A 24415-nucleotide genomic window follows, 5' to 3' on the forward strand; every position below is an offset into this window, starting at 1 on the left:
TACTTTCGCGAGCAGATGCACTGGAACACAGACAGGTACTACCAAGTCGGAAATCTCCTTCTTCCGAGTATAAAGGAACGCAGCTTTCAACTGAAACTGGCGTCATCGTTCTCAGCCACTCGCTCTGTTCACTGATTGGACCGCCTGAAATTTTCCTGAGCTCGAACACATGACTGACTTCAGACTGACTACTGAAGGGAAAATGAAATTTGAGCGGAAGTAGGTAGGCGGGCGTTTTGTTTTGTTTAGTTAATTCATTATTGAGAGGTGTGGCCTTGGTGTCTGCAGAGGGTGGATAGCATAAATACCTGGCAACCTGGGATTAGATTCAGGTGTGTAATGGGGAAGGCCACACAGTTTTTGACCGTGCTCGTGCAAATGTTTGTACACTGGAAAGAGCCTATTTTGTGTTTATCTGAAAGAACAATAACCTTTGGAACAGTTTGTTATTTTTGAAGTCAATAAAAGGATTGACATATCCAACAGTACAGCATCTTCTGGACATTGCATTAATTCACACACGCGTCAGACTTCCGTCTAACCCTCACCCCTCGGTAATGCTACAGGAAAAGCCATTACAGTCACAAAAAAATAGAAAATAGGCCTAACTGATAACTTCAGACATCAAATACAGTGTTTTATTTATTTATTTCACCTTTATTCCTACAGGCAAGTCTTTAAAGAACAAGTTCTTATTTACAATGGCCGCGTTTCCCAGATTCGTTAAGAGCCTCTTTGGGCAAAGTACTTCTTTGGAGCGCTCTTAAGAACGCTGTGAAAGAAGAATGCGTTTCCCAGATTCGTTCTTAGCGAAAGTAGTACTTTCACTAAGATGGAACTGTAAGACCGAGCTGACCCACTCTTTCAACCTTTCTTAGCGACCAAATCGTCAGTGATCATGCCGCGTCAGGGAAATTTATTTCCTCCACTTTTCGAAATAATAAAACAATGCTCAATGCGGACCACTGGCGCAAGAAACATAGACTAATAGTAGAGAAAAAAAAATGTTTTAATGAATTAGACGTTTACGTTTTCCACACACATGTGAGTTTATAGTACTACTACACATACAAAAAAACATCAACAACCCTTCAACAACAGCATTTCACAGATATCAAAGAAACAGATTTAATTGAACTCAGCTGAACCTCATTCACAGCGGCTCCACCTGCTAAAGGCGTTGCCAAAGTCCGCGCGTGTGAGAAACCATGGCTGCAATACAACACCTTCTCGCTGCGAACCAACAGCCTCGCCGTGCGCGAAGCCAGACGGTTTACATAAATGCATGCGTGCGTCGGCACTTCTCCCCACTGGATGTCACAGTAAGATTAATATAGGGTTAAAAAAACCACTCTTTCTGCCTTTTCTCAGGCTAGGATGAACCGATTTTTTTTTTTTTGCACATTTATACTACATAGGATCTCAGAATTCAATACACCTTCATATTCCCACTGGTGAAGTAGGCCTTTAAGATGGCATCTGGGAAACACCCGTATCTTAACGCTCCTTCTTTGGCGAACCCTTCTTTCGACCCTTCTTTGGCCCCAAAGAACGATCGATTCTGGGAAACGCGGCCAATGGCGGCCTGACAAGCGACGAAAGCCACTTATGGTGCTTTTCCACCGCACATAGCTCTACTCGACTCAACTCGACTTAGCTCAACTTGGTTTGGTAGCAGCACGGGTCGTTTTCCACTGCAAATAGTGCCTCCTGAATGTGGGCGGGGTCGTCATTCAAAGGGGCTGAAAGCCGACTCCGGAGCCAAGTAGCAAAGCAGAAATTATGGTCAGTTGTTGTAATATTAACTGAACCAACCGGCAAAAATACGGATGGAAAATGTTTAAGAAATACCCCCCTTGTATCTGTTTGCTAAAAGAAGTAGAAGAATATTGTGACAGGCCATTAAAAGGGAGGGTTGGTGTTCTGATGTGTGACTCTGCCACTCAGTCAGCTGTAGAGATGTGTCACGTACATCCCTATGCACGTAGACACGGGCATGATAAAGTTGACTGTTTAGTGCTTGTTTCAGGATACGTGTTTTCAAATGCAAGTAAGTCGTGTCTCAGCCTGAATATTTTATTGAGGTAATCAGTGCAGTCCGAGGCTTGTAATGTAATCGCTAGCTATCGTTACTGGGTTTCATTTCTGTTTCAGGGGAAGTGAAGGAGGAATACAGATACAATAATAAATCAGTCACATACATTGTTTTGTTCCAGGAGAATATAGTCAATATTAAAAATATCCTGTAAAAGATGGAATTACATTGTGGCAACTTATGTGATACAAGTTATCACATAAGTTTCTACTGGCAGCAAACATATGTACATTCACACCTTTAGTTTCTACTGACTGTGAGAGAGTGGGACTGTATGGGATGGAGCCATGTGTAGTTACATAGACAGTATGTGAAGAGAAGGTAGGAGGAAGAGTAAGGTGTGGGCGAGAGAGAGAGAGGAAGGAGAGAGAGAGAGAACAAAGGAATTGTATAACAGGTGGATAAAGAGCCAGGGAAGACTTGACACAAACCAAAAAAGCACTAATGATAGGAGCCATGTGCACAGGTACTCACACACACACACACACACACACACACACACACACACACACTTGATAACAGTTTCCCCCATTCCAGCTCAACACACTAACATGTTAAAATGTTAAAATGCTTCATGTCAGAAACACATTTCAGCCTCACCCAGCACAGATTCAAAACTATGTGCAGCTTTGAAGGGTCTGACACAATGTTCACTTTAGTTTGATCAAACCATTATACTTCACATCTCATTCATTGGACTGTTTGAAAAACAATTCCACTTTCTTTTACTCCCTCACAATCGTGTGCAGTCAGTAGATAATGATGATGGGTCAGTCCACACACACACACACACACACACACACACACACACACACACACACACACACACACACACACACACTTTTTACTTTAAGGTAGCCTTGAATAATTCAACATATCAAATGTATCATGTATTCTGTATGTATAATGCTGCCTTATATTGAACAACTGTGTAATATGCTCTGATTAGCTTAACTATCTGGTGACATTTATCAGCGGTACACTTCAACCGCTGACAATGAAGGCAAAATTACACTAAATCTCATCCTATCACTATTCATTGTGTGTGTGTGTGTGTGTTCGCTTGTGCATGCTTGTGTGTGTGTGTGTGTGTGTTCATGTGTGTGTGTGTGTGTGTGTGTGTGTAGCCCAGAGCAGGCTCTGAAGGCCTCCCTGCAGCTGTATGAAGCAGCCTACCTCTCCAAGTCCCTGTCCCGTCTGTTTGACCCCATCAACCTGGTGTTCCCTCTGGGCGGACGCAACCCGCCCTCCAGCGACGAGATGGACAGCATCATCAAGACCATCAGCAGGCAAGTACAACACAGCACATGTATAGCATGTCCCAACAAGCTATGGTTTGACTACGAACATACTGTATAACCTGCACTTGATTATTAGCCAGGCTACATTATTTCCTGTCTGATTGTTTCTTTGCTTTATTTGTCTGCAGTGAGCTGAATGTAGCATCAGTAGATCCAAACCTATCTCTGGCCGTGGCAAAGAACGCTGGCAAAACCGTCCAACTCTTCTGTGTCAAGTCTGAGCAGCTGGTGTGTAGTGTGTGTGTGTGTGTGTGTGTGTGTGTGTATGTGTGTGTGTGTGTGTGTGTGTGTGTGTGTGTACTGTGTGTGTACTGTGTGTCTGTATCTGTCTGTGCGCGTGCAATGATGCAATCGTAAATTCTCAATTCAAATGTTGTCAGATTTCTGTTTGTGTGTCTTCCTTACACAACTTTCCATAACACATTGAAATGAAGACTTGTTTCTATGGAAACATAAATCAGCACTATAACAAAAGTAACAATAATTAATGTAGTGAAATGTGTGTCCTGTGTGTATGCAAAGCGTCATTGTCCCTGTGTGTGTAGCTGTGTACCCAGGGTGAAGCCAGCCAGGTGATCGGTCCACTAACAGAGGGCCAGAGGAGGAACGTAGCTGTAGTCAACTCCCTCTACCGTCTGCAGCAGGCTGTCACCAAGGTAACACGTCAACTTCCAACTGTATGTTTAGAATTGTTCTGTGTTAAATGTTCAATCAAACTTATTTCATCCTCATGACACTCACTACAAATCGTTAGTCTAATAGCATAATTGCCTAAATCATATTTACTCTACTCTACTTTTACTCTGCATCTACTCTATTCTACATCTACTCTACTTTACTTTACATCTACTTTACCCTACTCTATAACCCTTAAAATATGACTTAGGCAATTATGCTATAGACTAACGAAAAGTAGATGTAGAATTCATGTGTTGAAAGTGATAGAGAAAAGTTCCAATGTCCGACCACGTCAGATTGCTGTCATGACTTTTACACTGCAGATATTTAAGGAATGAGTTGCATGTTGAAGGAGCTTGAAACATTTCTGAATGCATGACAACAGAAGAATAGAAATAAGACACTCAAGAGGAATAGAATATGAGTGATGAATGGCCTATTGACCTGCTAATCAGTTTTAGTGAATAACTGAAAGATGATTTTGCATACAGTATGTTTGCATGTAGCTCCATTGCCTGGAGTTTGTATGGCACGAGGAGAAAGCAGGTTCTAACTTGTTTAGTTTTCATGTAGAAAAGCTTAACGGCTAAACGTCCGCTGCCTCACCTAGTCGGCACCAGAAATATAGTCAGTTAATCATTTTTTGCACATCACTTGGACTTTATCATAAAATGTGTGGGTGTGGACTACGGAGAGAGAGAGAGAGATGAAGGTGAGAGCAGCTTAAAGCAAAGCAGAAAGTTTCTTGAGCGCTGCCTTAAAGCTGGGGTATATGATTTGGGAGAAAATAGCAGTTGGGACAGAGATCCGAATCCAAATACCTCAACCGCTCCACTTGTGTTCTCTCTGGTCCCTCCCTGACACGCTCTACCTGCTGTAGCTCCTCCCTCCCAACGACAGTTATGCACGTTCATGTCTTTACAACTAGTGTCTTTCCCGGTCTTTATATCCTTGCTGTCTTAGCGGTGTAAGCAGTTGTTGTTAAACGGGAAATAGGACCTTTAGGGGCCGTTGATTGTAGACATTGTTGTTTGATGGCTGCCGTAGTGCCAAACTGTCAGACTGCTAGGGTCGTGAACGCTCACGCAACTGACTCAACAACGTCAGTGCCAAAGTGAATGGACAGTCCCAACAGCCAATAAGAACGGAGATTCGGAGCCTCGCTCTGATTGGTCAAAGTGTACATGAGCGGTGGCAATTTTGGGGGGTGGCACACAGAGGCAGGGGAGAGCAAGGTGATGAGTAGATATTCTCAGACCACTTCACCTACATATAGCTGAATGGCTAATGTGACATTTTTGCCAAATATTACAGTGAAAAAGTAACCCACCCCAGCTTTAAGGCCCGCTGTGATGACTTTTGTTCGTCAGCTGTGTTTTTTCTCTTTTCCTCCCGTCAGCTGTTCTAATGCTGCCTTTACACGCCGCAGTAGAGACCAACCCAAAACAACACACAGCGGGACTCGGCGATAAGCAAACAGCAGCAATTAATGACCTGAAGTGTCAAACAAAATTTGACTTGTGTGAAAGGCAGCGGGGGGAAATGAAAGGGGGATAGAAGCAGTGAGGATGCAGTGTGTTCTCTAGTAAAGATGTATGGTGTGTCCTGCGCCTGTGAAATAGGAAGGGGTGGAGAGGCAAACCAACACAGCAGACACTACAGCCAGTCTTATAATGGCCTACAATGAACAGCTGCTAGCAGCAGTGAGCAGGGGCCGGGCTTCACGAAGCCAAGTCACTTCAGCTAGCTTGCTCTTTTAATCATGCACTTGTTTCATCGTTACTATGTAACAGCAGGGAGAGTGTCTCATTTCAACAGATGTCCATATCATAGAAAACAGACATTATCTTCTGTTTATTGTTGTCATTTCTGAAGAAGAATATTCAATATGAATGTGAAAGCTGATTGTATTGTGCTTGTGTTAACCATTGACTTGATGTGTTTTGTGTGTTTCAGATTGTTTCAGGTTTGGGCTCCAGTCCAGCGGCTGCAGCAGAGGCCCTCTCTTCTTCTCTGGAGGTAATCACAGCCTCACTGGCTTTTTGATTGACATTTAAGTTAACAAGTCCCTTTGAATGCAAACTAGTAAGAGATTCATTTGTACTTTATATTTTGCCTTTATATATATTTTTTTGTAAATGTAACCACAACCACAGCGAGTTCTACCAGTATCCAATGCGGAAGTGACAAAAAAGTATAGTTCACCGAGTGGCCACTAAGGGCTGGTACCAAAACAGAGCAATTTTCTCATTGGCTCCCTTGTTAAATAGACCGTTTTCAAAGCATTATTAAACCTATTTACGGGCTGGACCAAAAAAACATTCTAGTCTGTATGTTTAGGTCTTATCTCCATGACAACACTGAATGAATTTCTTTAGATTACGCTAGTTTTTAAACTATTGGAGGTTAAAACCTACGGATAATGAGTTGACAGCTAGCCGCCCGCTGACCCTCACTTCTCCTCGGAGGTATACGTCAGCTAGATGGGCGTATCTCATATCAATGCCCTTTTTCAGTAAGAGGAAATGAGGCAGAGTAAAAATCTGACAAGATGGTGACACGCATAGGCCAGGATGATTGGATGCAGTTGGAATAGCTGAGGTCAGCCCGGATGCTACGTCCATTTTATATACAATCTATGGTTGATTCTTGTCACCATTTAAACTTTCGATATTATTCATTTTAGTCTGGTTTAATCATCCAAAACTACGGACGTCTCATTTTTTGTATTTTTTGTTGTGGATTAGATATAACTAGTGTTTTTATTCAAGCGTTCTGAGGCTACCACTGTCATCTCTAATGGCAATAGGCACCACAGTCAAAGGTGTTGCTCTTGTATAGTGTGTGTTAAGCCCAGGTCTGTGCCTTTTATTTAGCACCATTTACAGCCAGGATTGTAGGTGAATTTAGTTCATAAATCACTTTCTAAAGGAGCACTAACATAAGCCAACACTACAGACAGAAGCTTCATATTAGTGCCACAGGTCAACGAGGGGATTGAGTGGAGTGATGGACCAATCAGGAGCAATTACTCCTTGTAGCTATAGTCCCTTTTATCTGGAAAAGTCATTTTATTTTTCGATAAGCACTGCTCTTTGATTCAGACATTTTCTTGCATTCTTCTGTTTATTTGAAGACATCTGCTCAATAACCTACACACATGTACAATGAACTAAACAGAACTGCCTTCATTCTTTGTGGCATACCTTCAACAAGGTGTTGGAAACATTCCTCAGAGGTTTTTGTCCATATTGACATGATAGCATCACACAGTTGCAGCAGATCTGGCGGCTTCACATCTATGATGCAAATCTCTGGTTCCACCACATCCCAAAGGGGCTCTATTGGGTTGAGATCTGGTGACTGTGCAGGCCATTGGAGTACAGTCAACTCATTGTCATGTTCAAGAAAGCAGTTTGAGATGATTTGAGCTTTGTGACATGGTGCATTATCCTGCTGGATAGAAGATAGGTACACTGTGGTCATAAAGGGATGGACATGGTCAGCAACAATACTCAGGCAGGCTGTGGCGTTTAAACAATGCTCTATTGGTACTAAGGGGACCAAAGTGTTCCATTAAAATATCCCCCACACCATTACACCACCACCACCAGCCTGAACCGTTGATACAAGGCAGGATGGATCCATGCTTTCATGTTGTTTACGCCAAGTTCTGACCCTACCATCTGAATGTTGCAACTGAAATCGAGACTCATCAGACCAGGCAAGATTTTTTCAATCTTCTATTGTCCAATTTTAAAGAGTCTGTGCGATTGGTAGCCTCAGTTTCCTGTTTTTAGCTGACAGGAGTGGCACCCGGTGGGGTCTTCTGTTGCTGTAGCCCATCTGCTTCAAGGTTGGTCGTGTTTTGCGTTCAGAGATGGTATTCTGCATACCTTGGTTGTAACAAGTGGTTATTTGAGTTACTGTTGCCTTTCTATCATCTCAAACCAGTCTGCCCATCCTCCACTGACCTCTGACATCAACAAGGCATTTTCGCCCGCACAACTGCCGCTCACTGGATATTTTTTCTTTTTTGGGCCATTCTCTGTAAACCCTACTGATGGTTATGTGTGAAAATCCTAGTAGATCAGCAGTTTCTGAAATACTCAGACCAGCCCTTCTGGCACCATCAACCAATCCACGTTCAAAGTCACTTAAAACCCCTTTTCTTCCCGATTCTGTTGCTCGGTTTAAACTTTAACAAGTGGTCCTATCCAGGTCTACATGCCTAAATGCATTGAGTTGCTGCCATGTGATTGACTGATTAATTACATGTGTTAACAAGGAATTGAACCAAATAAAGTGGCAGGTGAGTGTATGCTTTGGTTTTCCTGACGGGAACCTGTCTGCAGCCCATATGGTTTGAAATTCCTCACACACACACAGACACAGTCTAGTGCATCAGATAGTGAATTTCAGTTTTAAAGGTCACATATTATGCTAAATGCACTTTTTAAATGTGTTCTAACTAGTGGTGTGCACGTGTACACGAGTAACCGTTTAGTAAATCATAACCGTTTAGGAAAAATCAATAAACGAAAACCGTTTAAAAAAAAAATCTTCAAATTTTAAATGTTCTTTTTTTCAAAGTTTTTAAATATGTTCTGGAGACACGCATTTATTGATTTTACATCACTAAATAAACTACTTTGGGATGATAAAAGCTAGTCTGCCCAATCTGTCTGTCCCTCGGCGTGTGTGTATAATCGCAAACACACGCACACACACACGGGGAGGCGCCGTTCTCGGGCTCGACTCACAGCCACGGAAGAGTGATGAAAGATAACCTAAAGATTATAGTTACCCGGTTGACGTGAACTACGCGCGTAAGTAGCCCGAACTTTATAACACCTGTTCAACCTGCATAAACGTGTGGACATGTAGAAAGCGATAGGCTATATTAATCAGGAAATTAATGAAGCGCGATAATGACGGCGCACATGACAGGCGAACGCGTATGTGTGTGTGTGTGCGCTCGCCTACAGGACGGCGGGCGCACGAGGACAATGACGTCACGGTTAACTGTGTACACGAAAAAAATTCCGTCGTGTACACGGTTAGACATTTTTGTAAACGTTCACACCCCTAGTTCTAACATATCCATGGGTCCACGGTGTGCCTAGAGACTGCCAAAATATTTTTAAAAATAACAATCTCTCCTTTTCTCACTCTCCCCCTTTCTGAAACCCCCACCCCTCCCCCCAATATACTCCAGTCAGAATTCTCCTCGTTTCTGACCTCAAAAACTGGAAAGCCAGAAGCTTCCACTGTGCAGCCCACACCCCTATTTCTTATTGGTCCACGGCCCTGACAGACAGAGGGCGAGGCGTATCTGGCTTCGCTTCCGGACAGGGCGCGGGGTGAGCTCAAAGATTGTATATTTACGAGGGGAGCTGCAGCTCTTTTAAAAAAAATAGGCCATTGTGAGATTAGCCATCAGCATAGTACAATAAATTATCTGAAAGTTTTTTTCAGCAAACAATTAAAGAAAAACGTATTAGGGACCACTAAGACCATATAATATGGTGTATAATAGAACCGAAAAGTGTATAATATGGGAGCTTTAAACATCAACACATACACACAAATACACTGACAGCTGATAACATTCCTACATCACAAATGTAAACCAGCCATTCAAAAACTCCTTTTATAATCTGGGCCTACTGCTCACATGGCGACACAAGTTGCCGTGGCAACAGGGAGCAGTATGTCTTTGTGTATTTTTAAGATATGGAGTTATGTTTGATCTTTTTCTCTGTTCATACAAACTGTACAATGCTAACTGTTAGCTCCCTGCGCACACTGCTGCACCCAGCCCATCCACACAGCATCACACCTACCTTATACGCTCAGCAACATTCTAAAATAGACTTGAAATATTTGACATGCGTCTCCCCCGGCCTCCTGAAAAGGAATCATTGAATATGTTTTCAGTGCGTATGTGTGTATGACAATAAATCAATCATGTCTAGATTAGCAGTCTTAGTTGTGTATTGCAGGGGGAAGATGTCTTCTTGTCAAATTTGCCAACAAGGTCAGGCACTGCCAATCAAGTCCTATGTTTGCATTTCTCCATGTTGCATTTCGTCTACTCATTATTATTGGTAAATGGTAAATGGACTCCACTTATACAGCGCTTTTCCCTGGTTTTTCACAGACCCAAAGCGCTGTCTTGTACATATTCACCCATATCACATATCACACACACATTCATACTATATACCGATAGCCAGGGCCGCCCATAAGGGGTAGAAAGTGGGAAAGCTTTTTTTTGCAGATGACCCAACTTAGCCAACCTTTATTAGGAACGCTATATTCGCAAGAGAACTTTCTATAATAAAATAAAACATTTTATTCATTGTTTCTTGGGTAAAATATATCACATTTTATATTGAAAAACTAAAAATATCATGGGTTGTTTTTTCCCCCTCAAAACCGTTGCATGCAGCAGGTCAACCAAACAAGCGTTAGCTATGTATTGATGATGAGCAAGCTAACCTAGCAAGCTCAGTGATGCCAGGACCTGGGGCCTATTGCATAAAACTAGGATAAGGGATTAACCTAGGATATTTCGGTTATCCTGGCTTGCGTTAGCCATGATCCGGTTGCATAAAAGCGGAGGGACATAAGTTACCATGGAGATTTATCCTTTACGTTTAGCCTGGTCGGGACCAGGCTAAACGTAAAGGATAAACTTATTCTGTTGCCTGACTGGCTCAGTCAGCTGTCACTCCGATCTGAAATCAAGGTGTTTAACAGTTATTCCATGATCTTCTGTGTACTGCTTTATTTTCATTAGCCTGTTTTAAAGTACCACATAAAAGACTACATTGTCATTTAGTTAAACAGTTCTTCTTTTTAATTTATTTAACCTGAACCATTTATAATTAACTTAATTATAATTAGATTAAGATGAAATTATATAAATTATAATAATTTATGTGATACTCTGTTCATATTGCAGGCTATATTTATACAATTGATTATCGATGGCAGATGACGTTGCAAATGTGGGTCAAATAAATCCACTTTGTAGGCTACTTAAAACCATATACAGGTGCATCTAAAACAAAATTGAATATCAATTAAAAGTTCCTTTTTTCTGTAATTTAATTCAAAAAGTGAAACTTAAATATATTCTGGATTCATTACACATGAAGTGAATTTAATCTAGAATAAACATATTTTCCAGAAGGTCGACATTTGAGTATTATAAATCCTTTTTCTGATTGGTTTTATGTAATATTCTAATATTTTGAGATACTGGATTTTTTATTCCATGATCAATCAATCATCCAAAAAAAGAAGGCCTGACATATTTCAGTTTGAGTAATGAATCTAGGAAAGTTTCACTTTTTGAATTGACTTTCCATGATATTCTATGCACCTGCAGACTGCTCACTGTCAACTATTTTATCATAGAACAATGTAGGGGCATCAAGATCATTTGGTAGAGAATACAGTTGCTCTAAGAAATGAACTGCCCCCTCACTTACGGTTTAAACTAGCAAGGCATTGTGGGAAAATGGGCCGTCTTTTACATTTTTACATCAGTAAATCTGTGTTCGATCTCTGGGTCTACTTCTGAAAGCTGTGGGCTGGCACTTAACAGAATGACTTACACCTGGCTTGACAAAGCGGCTTCTTTTCCTCCTGGATTGGCGTTTATGCAACTGACTAATCCAAAGTGCCCAGGCTAGACTTTGTCAAGGCTGGCTTTATCAATCATCCTGGATATCTTAATTCCACTTTTATGCAATAGGCCCCTGGACATAAATCAGGGTACCAGAAAAGAAAGGAAAAAAACTTTCAAGAGCTTAATATCAGTATTTCTGCCAGCAGAAGTGGATTTTCAATTCAGAGATACTGTGATATTTCATCAAGTTTTGAGGTATCTTTGTGAGGGTAAAAAAATTCCGCTTGCGCGCTGTGCACGCGAGCATCATCGGTATCTCTGCCCACTATTATTTCCAGTAGCCCACCCTAATCTAACTGGCTAGAACCGGCCCTGTGTACAGGTATGTGTTTATGTAGGAATAAGCGCATCATGCACATTGACACAAGTTCAGTATGAGTAAAGGGCCCAATGACTGGACCTTTTCAGGGGCCCAGTCATTGGTCTGGGCAGATAGCAGCAGCTACCACGCAGGGTGCAGGCTAACTATCGGGAGCAATTCATGGCGGGGAGAAGAACCACCGACCCTGTAACCCAGTGGACGACCGCCCTACACACTTCACCACAGCCGCCCTTATTGGCACCTTGTTTGTGGTCAATCAGCCCCTACGTCCTGGGGCTCTCCCAATTTGTCATACAAAAACTAACATTATTTTTCCATTGTCAATTGTAGAAGATTGTGTCCTGCCTTGCCTTGAACAAATCAACCAGTGGTGTGTGTAGCTCCATAGTGACGTGTGTGTGTGTGTGTGTGTTGTCTGACCCAGACAGTGCAGGCTCTGGAGAGGAGTGCAGTCCAGCCGCTGCTCCAGTCAGTGAGTGACTCCATAGAGGCCATCATCATCACACTACACCAAGAAGACTTCTCAGGGTGAACTCCCATTTGTTTTGCTCTACAGTGGGCTCAGTAATATGATTTATCTGTCTCATAGTTAAATGTAATGTCATTATAATATAGCAGTTCATGTTGTTGCGGTCTTGTAAAGTTGCTCTGCACAATTCTCTTCCCCTCCTGTTAATTCATTGTCCAAATGGAAATGTTCCTTTTGTAGGAACAACACAGATTGAGTTTGTTTGTGACTCTGAATGTATGTGCGTTTGCATGTGTTGTGTGTGTTGCAGGCCTCTGTCCTGTCCCGATAGGCCCGATGTGCCCTGCTCCCTGTACATGAAGGAGCTGCAGGGCTTCATCTCCAGAGTCATGGCAGACTACTTCAGGTTCTTCCAGTGTGTGGACTTCATCTATGAGAGCACAGAGTCCATCGCACAGAGAGCCATCCAGCTCTTCATCCGCCACACCAGCCTGCTGCGCCCCCTGGGGGAGGGGGGCAAGATGAGGCTGGCTGCTGACTTTGCTCAGGTGAGGGTTCCCTGTGTGTGTGTGTGTGTGTGTGTGTGTGTGTGTGTGTGTGTGTGTGTGTGTGTGTGTGTGTGTGTGTGTGTGTGTGTGTGTGTGTGTGTGTGTGTGTGTGTGTGTGTGTGTGTGTGTGTGTGTGTGTGTGTGTGTGTGTGTGTGTGTGTGTGTGTGTGTGTGTTGTAACAGTCAGTTTTATAACATGTAGCCCCTCCCTCTGTTTGTTGTGGAATGTAATGTTGAACATGAAGAAGAAGTGCATGTACTCCTCCGCTCTGCTAGTAACTGCAGCCTACGAGTGAAGTCTCCCTTTTATATTCTTTATTTTGTAAGGAGTTGGTGTAGGCAGGAATCTGGGACTATGTTCCTGAACGCATGTATGCTTAAAGGCCTACTTCACCGGTTGGAATATGAAGGTGTATTGAACTCGGAGATCCTATGAAGTATAAATGTGCAAAAAAAATGAAATCGGATCATCCTAGCCTGAGAAAAGGCAGAAAGAGTGTTTTATGGTCTCACTGTCTAACCCTACATTTCTCTTTCTGTGATCTCCGAGTTCAATACACCTTCATATTCCAACCGGTGAAGTAGGCCTTTAATAGATATAGTGCCGTAGAGACCTGGCTAGATATGGTCCATTAGCATAGAAGTACTTTTTACTTCTCACGCCGGTAAAAGTACCGGCGTGAGAAGAATCCCACAAGTTGCCTACAGAGTCTTCATGCTAACCGGAGCTATGCTATCAGACAATAACCATAACCTGCACCATTCACCGTTACAGTGTGTGTATGTGTATGTGTGCAATCAAGGTGCAATTGTAAAATTCTCAATTCAAATGTTTTTGTCTTCCCAACACAACAACTTTCCATAATACATCGCATTGAGGAATGTGTGTGTGTGTGTGTGTGTGTGTGTGTGTGTGTGTGTGTGTGTGTGTGTGTGTGTGTGTGTGTGTGTGTGTGTGTGTGTGTGTGTGTGTGTGTGTGTGTGTGTGTGTGTGTGTGTGTGTGTGTGTGTGTGTGTGTGTGTGTGTGTGTGTGTGTGTGTGTGTGTGTGTGTGTCAGATGGAGCTGGCGGTGGCCCCTCTGTGCAGGAGAGTGTCTGACTTGGGGAAACCTTACAGAATGCTGCGCTCCTTCAGGTGTGTAAGAGCAAATGCTCGTCTCAGGCTCTTGATTTGACGGTAGAGCTCCATCATCTTTTCAACAGGAAGCTGTTTATCTACATAATGTGAACACAGCTTCATGGATTATCCAGTTACACTGATTGGGTTGAGCTGTTAAGCTTAATGTTTAAAGATACTGCAGGTGATAGTAAGACATGTGGAGTCAGACTGTGTCCAGTACAGTATGTTAGAGTGTGTGTGTGTGTGTGTGTGTGTGTGTGTGTGTGTGTGTGTGTGTGTGTGTGTGTGTGTGTGTGTGTGTGTGTGTGTGTGTGTGTGTGTGTGTGTGTGTGTGTGTGTGTGTGTGTGTGTGTGTGTGTGTGTGTGTGTGTGTGTGTTGTTGCAGGCCGCTGCTGTTTCAGACCAGTGAGCTGATAGCCAGCAGTCCGGCTGTCGGTGACCTCATCCCCTACAGCACACTACTACACTTCCTGTTCAACAGAGCCCCGGCTGAGCTCAAGTCACCTCACCAGGCATGTACACACACACACACACACACACACACAAACAGGTGGCCAGGTGTTGAAAACTAGCATTTATGCTAATACCCTTAAAACAATGCATCTGGTTAGTCCAATGAAATTGTCATGTCCCTGTCAAATAAAATCTACAATACACGCATGCACATCAAACACACACAGACTCAGAGGCATATGCACACCGAACACACACCCTCGCCTACGCGATCACACCAAACACACATACACAGCTCGCCACACACTGGCTGTGTTCGGAAAGCCATACTAACGTCCTACCTCCTACATACTCAACATCTATATACTACATACTGTCTACTTAAAGATTGATTGTGTACGCGAGGTGCGTCGAAACGTTCACACTGAAGTATACTCAAGCAATGAAGAATTTCTTCTTCTTCTTATAAGATTGAGGCGGAGGATCCCTCCGACACTCTCTGTCCGGCTCATCAGCACTCAGCTGTCTGTGAGTTGAGCTGGACGAGCCGCGGTGTGTGGAACAGCAATCTGTTCTGATCTCTCTCCACTATCAGACTCACTTCACTCATTTCACTTAGTAACTCTAATGTTGTTAGGTATTTATCTTCATCTCTTATCTATTGTAAGAGTTTATGAATGACTGCACGTACAGTTGTCAGATCGCGGACCCAAAACAATGTCGTTGCCTAGCAACTTCCTCGAAAATATTTCATTTTCCTGGGCGGGTAGAATTGACCCAGTGCATTGTGGGGCGGTTGAGTAGGAAAAGTATCCAATCTATCCATACCCAAAATCTTCCCGGAAGTTAGTACTCATCCGGGAATTTCTCGCATACCCAAACTCGCATACCCAACCGTCACATACTCAAATTGAAGTCAAAATGAGTATGAGTAGGACGTTAGTATGGCTTTACGAACACAGCCACTCACTCGGCCTGCACACACACCTCCACACAGACAGGAGCTGGTTGTAACGTAGCGTTGTGTCCACAGAGAGCAGAGTGGTCCATCAGCCGATACTCCCAGTGGCTGGATAACCATCCCTCTGAGAGAGACAGGCTCTCTCTTCTCAGGTAACTGCATTCTTCTACGCTTGTCACTTTGATGAGTTGCTTTACACACACACACACACACACACACACACACACACACACACACACACACACACACACACACACTCCCTCCCTCCGAGGCTGTGTTGTTGGGATGGTAGGATGTCCTACATACAGACAAACACTCCTGTATCCAGTGGAACTAAACAGATTTGAATTGTGATGAATGATCTTCCTCTAGTGGTGAACTTGTGTACTGTCTCTACACTTCATTTTGTTCTTCATAGTGAGGGCATATTGTGAAAATCTAGGAATAAATTCCTTACCACTAGCTTTCTTCACCCATGTGTTTTGTAAAGGTGTCTATTAACACATCTTAAAAAGTTGAAATTGACTATGTGCATTTACTTATGGATCATACTACGGACAAACTTTATTTTACTGCAGCCAAAGATATTCTAGTGTTCACTATATGGAAGCTAAAGCTTCTTTCAGAATAAGAAGGTGCACTAGTTTATGAAACATGATGCAGTCACAGATGCAGCTGCTAAACGTTCCTATGTTTCACATACATGGCCAGGGAACAGGAAGCTTCTTCTTGGTGTGAATGTAGTTTTGAGGTATTCATACTTCTTCATCTATACTATCTACCACAGTGGAGGTTGAGTGTCTACTTTTATATCTGGTACACCATTTCTAGTGCATCACATTCTTCTCAGTGAGTCCTCACATGAACTCATTATTAGCATCTGAACGTTTACTACTGGTTGTTCCCTTTTTGTTAAGTCTGTACATATTAAAGTCAAAGTCAAAATTCTTTCTATAGCACATTTAAAAACAACATCAGCTGACCAAAGTGCTGTACAAGATACAATACAAAATAACATATAAGATACATGAAAAAAAAGGTTAGGACTTAGGAGTGTCAAAGTCTCAACTTGTGTTAAAGGCCAATGCAACAAAAGTGAGTCTTCAGCAACGTATTAAACTGTTCAACTTTACAGGGTTCCAGGTTCTATTCATTCACACACAGTCATACTGGTGGTGGTAAACTACGGTAGTAGCCACAGCTGCCCTGGGGCAGACTGACGGAAGCGTGGCTGCCATTCAGCGCCTACGGCCCCTCATATACACCAGTCATACACATTCACACCAGGCAAGGTGGGTCTTGCCCATATTAGGAGAGTGTCTGAGATCTGCTCCTAACCCCTGTGTTGTCACTGTGGTCCTGTCCTCTAGGGGCGCTCTGGAGGCCTATGTGCAGGCGGTGAGGGCTCGGCAGGGGAAGGAGTTTGCTCCCATCTATCCCATCATGCTCCAGCTGTTACAGAGAGCCAGCAGTGGATGACACCACAGGATGCCGTTAGCTCTATGCACCCTACACAATCCCTGGTTGCGTTCCGAATCGCATACTCTTTCTTTTTTCTATTCTACATACTACATCCGACGATAAAAATAATCTAGTTAGGATGCAGTAGGCATACTATTGGGACATACTTTACTCTCTTATTTCATCATAACATTGCGCCTTGATCTTGCCTCTTGCTTTTATATCCGTCGCATCCCCGTTTGTTTTCATATGGAGGCTTCGTCGATGTGACGTCACTTCACGTGCGCACTGGATTGTGGGTCAGAATCGCCCAAATAGGATGCAGTTTTCAACACTAACAATCTTCGCCGGATGAAGTAAGACATCCGGGTACTTCTAACCATCCTAAATCTGGCCACAAGAATTGGGACATCCTAAATCTTTTTTCTACATACTATATAGTAGAAAGTATGCAATTTGGAACGCAACCCGTGTTCCAATCCCCATACTTCCCTGCTATTTTGTATGCCAGAAAAAGATTTAGGATGTCCCAATACATGCAAGTCAATTGTAGTATGCTGAAAATACATAAATTCCCCACTAACTCCAATAGCATTTTGGAGTATTTGTCTTTATTCTCAACATTTCTTGACATTATGAACAAAAAAAATCTTCCTTATCTGAATTTTTTTCTCTCCTGTGGCCCTTAAACTCTTCTGTACTTTAGTATGTGTACTACAAAGAAAAAGTATGTGATTTGGAACGCAGGGAATGTCTGTTATTCATATATACAGTAGATTAATCCTATCTAAAACCTGGAAATGAGTTTTTTTGTATTACAATTCTGAATGATTTAAGGGAGTTTGTTTTGGGGGTATTTTTGATCGACAGTTGTACTGGTCGTGGGACAATGTCTTTAATAGAAGACATTTGAATTGATGATGTCATCCACCTTAGTTTTAGAATGATTCAAATGATACAGTTCCAAAGAAGACTTTGTTTCCTCTAAACAGTACGTTGTCCAATCTATAATGAAGGGTTTGATCTCTCTCCAGACACAGCATTGACTAATGTAATATATTCACTTGCTAGGTCCATTTGTGTTTATTGATGACTCTTGAGAATAAATGGGGAAATATGTGTTGGACTTTTATTGTACAGTACTTCATTAGAAGCAGAGGGGTTGGACACACACACACACATACATGTATATATATTCAGATGGGCCATTTCCACTGGTTGGCAGGAGGCTCTTCTACGAGCGGCTCCCATGGTTTCCACTCCGACATCTTCCTGGACAGAGCCAGCTCACACTCGGCCTGGAACACACATCATTAGAACATCATGTTTAACAAGCTGACAAATGCACAATGTTTCTTGCACGCTCATACATGCCACTTGTGTCTACTGTTTCAGGATGCAGCTAGAGCCTGCAGCTGGTCAGCTTAGGATAAAAGACAGTTCATCTCTGAACACACCTACAGCTCAATCAATTTGTTCTTTGATATGTATTGTGTTCAGACTAAAACAAGATCCATAACATGTCTTTCCCCAACTATCACTTTGTGCATGACCTGCATGTAGCTGCTTCACTACAGATACCCTGTGTTCCAATCCCCATACTATTTAGTATGCCAGAAAAAGATTTAGGATGTCCCAATACATACACGTCAATTGTAGCATGCTGAAAATACATAAATTCCCCACTAACTTTGATAACATTTTGGAATTTATTCTTGACATTGACATAATTAAAATAAATCTTCCTTATCCGATTTTCTTTTTCTCTTCTGTAATTTAGTATGTAGTGTAGTAAAAAGAAAGAGTATGTGAATTGGAACGCAGGTATAGTTTCCCTTCTGATTACTCCAAACATGGAACCAGAGAATCACTGAGAAATAAGAATGATTGAACAAACAGTGTCCTGAACATGGAGGACCATACTGGTGGGAACTTTCCACACACCTGGAAGATGACTTCTTCAATCTGCCCACAGTTGATCTTCTGCTCCAGCTTGACCACATCAGGCTCCTATCAAGAGACACACACTTTATTCAGCCTGACTAAAACCATCACCATCATAATACAAATCTATCATTTAAGACTGACTCCACTCCTGGTTCTGATGCTTGTAATGTTACGGTTGATTTGTATGAAAGATAAAGAAACAGGCTGTGTGTGGATTGTCCCAGTGATTCAACTACCTGGTAGGCAGTAAGAATCCCACTACCTTCTCTGTGTGAATGTGTTTGGTGCAGAACAGAGGCGTGGAGAGTTTTTGCAGACGTGCTAAAATTCACACAGCAACCGGGGGGATTTAAATATTACTATCTCTGAGGGAGCAGCCCAAGACAACAATTAGAAATGTGGGCGACTTTGTGTAAGTGCACACAGGCAGCATATTGTTGTTCTGTTTGAATCTCTGTGTTCAATGTGTCTGAGTTGAAGGAGCTTGCTCACCATCTTGACGTGGTTGAAGCGGTCTTGGACCAGCTGCTCTGTGTACTTCCTGTAGGCTGCGTCCTGGGGCATGGTCTGCACCGACTGCAGGATCTTAGAGTAGAGGATCCTCAGGCGCTGCATCACACAATCACACACTGTTATACTAGTGGATCACTCTCTCCACTGCACACTCACTCACTACTATCCATGCTTAAAGGATGGATTTTATTTCACAAAGCCTTTGTGGACACCGGCCATTTTCTAATTCACTGTGGATTTTTAAAATAAAATGACAAATGTAATGAAAAGCAAAGTCATATTTGTCTTGTGTTCTTTGCCTTTTGTATTGTTGTTGATCCGATTTGTGACTCAAAAACCGTGACACGATCCGAACTGTGAGTTGTGTGATCCATTGGACTATCAACTATATATAGTATGGAGTACACAGCATAGGATCAAACCTTACTGTGTGTGCTACTCACCTCATGGGGGTTGGTGGACACTGCCAGGCCCACCAGGCCCGTGGTCTGGAAGAGAGAGAGAGAGAGAGATTACTACAGCTTCACCTCAACATTAAACCTTCCTCTAACCAACATGTTTTCAAATTGTGTTGGTCATTTCATATTATTCTGATGCCAAAAAACAAACCTCTAAATGTTTGTAGCACTATACGTCTAATGTGTTTAATGTGTTTTGCATTGTCAGACAGAAGAAACTCTATTTTGCTTTTTTAAGCACGCAAATACACAAGAAAATGACAATAATCAAAAATAAAAACATCAGAATTGTCATTTTCTCCAAAATAATTGAAGTGATATGTTATCTGTATGGTATAACAGTTACTTCTTACACATTTAAGCTACTTACAGAAATTGTGTATGTGTGACTTCATTAAAAATAATAGTTAGACAGACCGAGCCTTTAACTTACAGTTATGATAGTCACCAACATAACTGCAGTGGACATTATTTATTAAACTGAACAATCCAGTAAGGATTGGCTGCAGCCAGCTAAAGTTTAACATCATTTCACTCCAAAATCTCCTGACCGTTGATTTCATACTTTCATATACCTGCGTGACCAGGTGTACATTCTTCTTCAGTCCATTTGATTGATCACTACTAGAATTAGCTTGGCTTTTTTTTAAAGGATTTTCTAACATGATCACTAACACCAAAGAGAATTGAATTTAACATTAAAGCACCATAGCCTTGATGTTCTATTGGATGCTTGTCTTCATGCTAGTATACTGACCTGCGTTCTTCTGACTAATAAAGGATTCTCTAAAAGAAAATAAGTAACCTCAACTGTTGGAGTGAGAACACCGAGGATCATTTGGTTTTAGACATATTCTCCATTGTTCTTTTCAACCTCTGATCATGATGACTGGCAGAATATGAGACCGAACATGGATGTGTCTGACCCCGTCACCCGGACATGTTCCTCTACCTCCTATGAGTGGCAACTGACAGCTTTTCTTCTACCAATCATTTAGTACAGCCTGTCACATCACAAACACACAGCTAACCTACTTAGCTCACAATAGCATAACAGCTATCAGCTAGTTAGCGCACTGCAGCGTCTCGTGCAAACTGAGCCTATAAACTATAAACCACGAGTACCCCTTACCCACAGTAGTGAATAGAATACACAGTTAGCTGGTATACTATGTCGTTTATTCTTTTCTATCACTTAAACTAAACATGACCTCTACTCGTACCTTTTTCAGCAGCCCAGCCATTCTTCTTCTCCGGACAGGACTCCCGGCTGCGATTTCCGGCCCCGAATATGACGTCAACGTTTGGCTACAGCCTTTGGCTCAAAAATTAAAAACAAACGAAATAGCGTATCACGTTTGCAATATCGCACACTTTATTATCAATAAAATAAAAAGACACTAAAGGTGGGATTTTTATTGTATTTATCCCTCAGGGATAAGGTTATTATCACACTATTGTTATCAGAATTGCAACTATTCTATTATGTATTATTCTTCCACCCACTTCTTTCAGCACTCAGCCACTACTTTATCATTCTTCAACCTTTATGTCGCTGCAGAGAAGAGATATGGGCCGATATGATGATGGGTCGGTCTGGTCTTTCTCCTTTTTAAAAATTAAAGGGAATATTTGCAGTGACTTATGTAGCTTTTTGTTTTTAATTGACTCGAAGCATTCTCAGCAAGAGGGGCCACGTCGTTCGCAGTGACACGTTCAAACTTTTTCATATCTTCATACTATTCAGCCTCCAGCATTCACACGCTATTTTCTTCTGGAAATGCTTTTTCTAGTTTTTCTTCTGCGCAGCATTAGGAAGCGGCTCCCTCTGTCACCACCAATCATCGTTAAAGCTGGGCAGGGGTGTAAAGTAGCTAGTTACATTTACTCGCGTTCCTGTAATTGAGTAGTTTTTTTGTGTACTTGTAATTTTCTAAGTGGTTTTTAAAACCTGTACTTTTACTTTTACTTTGAGTATGTTTATTTTGAAGTATTGTACTTCGCTACATTTTATATCACCTGCGTTACTGAGTAAAAAAAAAGGAGTAAATAGAAAGGCTAAAGGAGAGAAAAGAAAAGAAAAATCGCGGGGGGCTTTTATTTTTACGGCACAAAACCGGAAACTACACAGTGAACGATCGACAGGAGGAGAGAACACATTGCGACTACATGATAACAACAAACATTGCTTCCCTCAATCATGAACACATAATAATCCTAGTTAATCTACCATTGTACCGCACGTGAAGACGTGAAGGCTTTTAAATGCAGCGAACCCTTCATCCAGCCGTGCAATCGGCCCCTTCCTCACCTAATAACAGGGCAGAGTAGGAGGGAGACGGTGCGCACTGCCGGGAGCTTTGAAAAACTTCTAGAAGACGTCAGAAAGTCAGCCTTTGGTCGAGAAGAAAGGTAAAACTAATTGCGTTGTCTGAAAACACTTCAGACTAAAATAATGTGCAAGATATGTTACGCGCGGACACGCGAGTCAGATATGCGATGATGCGCGACCGTGAGAGAGAGAGAGAGAAAATAAAGTCATATTCGACCGTGTCTGCACCTCACGACCAATTAGTTTACTCACTTTAAGTCAAATCCAAGTGGTCTATGACCAAGCAATAAAGGAATAAAAACACTGGAAGTTTAAAGCTCCTTGACTCTTGCCACCACAACAGTCATCAATTAAGAACACTGTAGCCTACAATGCAACTTGCTTATCCTGCCAGCTCCATGAGATATACATAAAATATGCCCTCACATTTCTGCTAGCAAAATAAGTGCCCTATCAACATTTGCAACGGTTTATTTTGATTTTGACACTTATTTTATTAAAGGCACTACGAGTAAGATGGCACGTTGGCGTCCCCTTTGGACAAAAGCGGTAGTATTTTTACGACGCCCGCTGTCGCAAATGCTCGTGCCAGGCGCGTGAGCGTGGACTGAGAAGGGCGCAATATAGTGCATGTTCGTGTGTTGAAAGTGTGAGGACTCTTTTCGGCTCCGTGAGAGTGGTTTTGACACTGCATCAACTAATGCCAGTCAGTACACACACCTGATTACAATGAGTTGATTCAGCAGCGTCACCTAACTACTCTCTCTCTCACGGAGCTGTGTCCTCACAGAAAGCGAATGAATGAGAGACGGCAGTTAGTAGACTATGGATCACGATGAGGTAATGTGTTTGTGTTGTTGATGTAAATAATGACTATTTCAGATAATGGTTATCTGATGATGGTGAAGCAAAGCAAACTTTGTGTTAGTACCAACCGCTCATTCATTTAGCAGTCTAGTTTCGCTCTCGTGAAATTGTATACACGTTGCTTGGCAACGTCCTCCCGCCCGCCTATCACTCACTCTCCCTTTTCGCTTTTCTTCATTGCATTCTCTTTTTTTTCTTTGATGGTTCAGCCCCGTTATCAGTCATTTATGACGACAAATAACTGTCTCAAACAAGGCTCCCGCTCCCCTTCCCTCACCTGGAGGGATAGGCTTCTCAAATCGCGTTGCAGCGCCACACTGAAATCTGCAACCAATACGGATATGTGACCGTATAGGCCTTTCACACCGCCGCAAAATCGGAGCTAGTTCTGGGCTTGTTCGGAGTTAGAGCCAGTGTTTTGGTTTCACACCGCCAGAGAGCCTGCTCCGGGCCGTAAAAACCGGGAGAACTCATACCCCAGGATTGAGCAGGGTTTGATAAGAACTGCTTGCGCGAACGGTTGGGGGAGGGATTATCCTGACCAACCAGAGCAACTCAAACCTCATGCCCGCCATATTTAAAAACACCGCTACTACGAGACGTAAACATAACATAATTACCGAACGTAGCGATCAAATTGACCGGCGAGAATACGCTGTATGGGTCCTGTTTGCTTAAGAAAGCAAAGCGAGAGCCAACAAGTGTAAAAATAAGACGTATTCGCCGCTGTTGTTGTGCTTAAAGCTAGCGGTAGCTTTAGCGTTAGCCACAAGAGCAGCGGCGTCGGGTGACGTACACACACGTTTACAGTGACGTCATGACGTTGCTCTCTTGCCGGCTCCATGGCTGTCTCCGGTCGATGTGAAACCAACCGGTTCATAACTGGGATAAGGCTGTAACCAGTTTTGAACTGACCCCAACACCAGCCTGGAACTGACTCTTGGTTCATTTTGGTGTGAAAGGCCTAATAGAGCCTGCACGAGCGAACCGAAAATCGGACTGGGTGTGCGACCAGACCAAAAGCAGTAATAAAAACTATATAAAAACGTCTTTCTTTGCACTGATGGTCTCGTTTGCTGTTAAAGGTAATTTATGATTATCAGAGGAAACATGAGGTTGTTTAAAAGATATTTAAATGTTACTCGTATCCGCTTTAAATTTTTAAAAATATGTTTTACGTATTTGCAT

The 24415-nt window shown here is 42.3% G+C and overlaps 2 protein-coding genes across 2 annotated transcripts in view; one reads left to right on the plus strand and one right to left on the minus strand.

The window, feature by feature from the left end:
• cog5 (component of oligomeric golgi complex 5) overlaps nt 1–18229 on the plus strand; it is a 90035-nt gene extending 71806 nt beyond the window's left edge. Inside the window, exons 13-22 of the mRNA XM_080050987.1 lie at nt 3223–3388; nt 3529–3624; nt 3942–4052; nt 6031–6093; nt 12523–12626; nt 12878–13115; nt 14174–14250; nt 14621–14751; nt 15726–15801; nt 17020–18229. Coding sequence (XP_079907113.1) covers nt 3223–3388; nt 3529–3624; nt 3942–4052; nt 6031–6093; nt 12523–12626; nt 12878–13115; nt 14174–14250; nt 14621–14751; nt 15726–15801; nt 17020–17128 — 1171 coding nt within the window. The 3' untranslated portion in view covers nt 17129–18229. The remainder of the gene's footprint in view (nt 1–3222; nt 3389–3528; nt 3625–3941; nt 4053–6030; nt 6094–12522; nt 12627–12877; nt 13116–14173; nt 14251–14620; nt 14752–15725; nt 15802–17019) is intronic.
• On the minus strand, nt 18218–21303 carry ndufa5 (NADH:ubiquinone oxidoreductase subunit A5). The gene is made up of 5 exons (XM_080050988.1): nt 21252–21303; nt 20014–20058; nt 19550–19666; nt 19055–19120; nt 18218–18408 (listed from the first exon to the last, which is right to left on the minus strand). The coding sequence occupies exons 1-5, from the start codon at nt 21270–21272 to the stop codon at nt 18307–18309; spliced, it is 351 nt and encodes a 116-aa protein (XP_079907114.1). The 5' UTR covers nt 21273–21303; the 3' UTR covers nt 18218–18306.
• Between the last annotated feature and the right edge of the window lie 3112 nt (nt 21304–24415).

Source organism: Ammodytes marinus, assembly GCF_949987685.1.
Source record: "Ammodytes marinus genome assembly, chromosome: 22".
Classification (NCBI taxonomy): domain Eukaryota; kingdom Metazoa; phylum Chordata; class Actinopteri; order Uranoscopiformes; family Ammodytidae; genus Ammodytes; species Ammodytes marinus.

Coding starts and splice junctions, on each gene's coding strand:
- ndufa5 (XM_080050988.1), bottom strand. CDS start 21,272: ATGGCTGGGCTGCTGAAAAAG. Junction 19,667..20,013: donor TGTCCACCAACCCCCATGAG/GTGAGTAGCACA, acceptor TGTGTGATGCAG/CGCCTGAGGATCCTCTACTC. Junction 19,121..19,549: donor GCTTCAACCACGTCAAGATG/GTGAGCAAGCTC, acceptor GTCTCTTGATAG/GAGCCTGATGTGGTCAAGCT.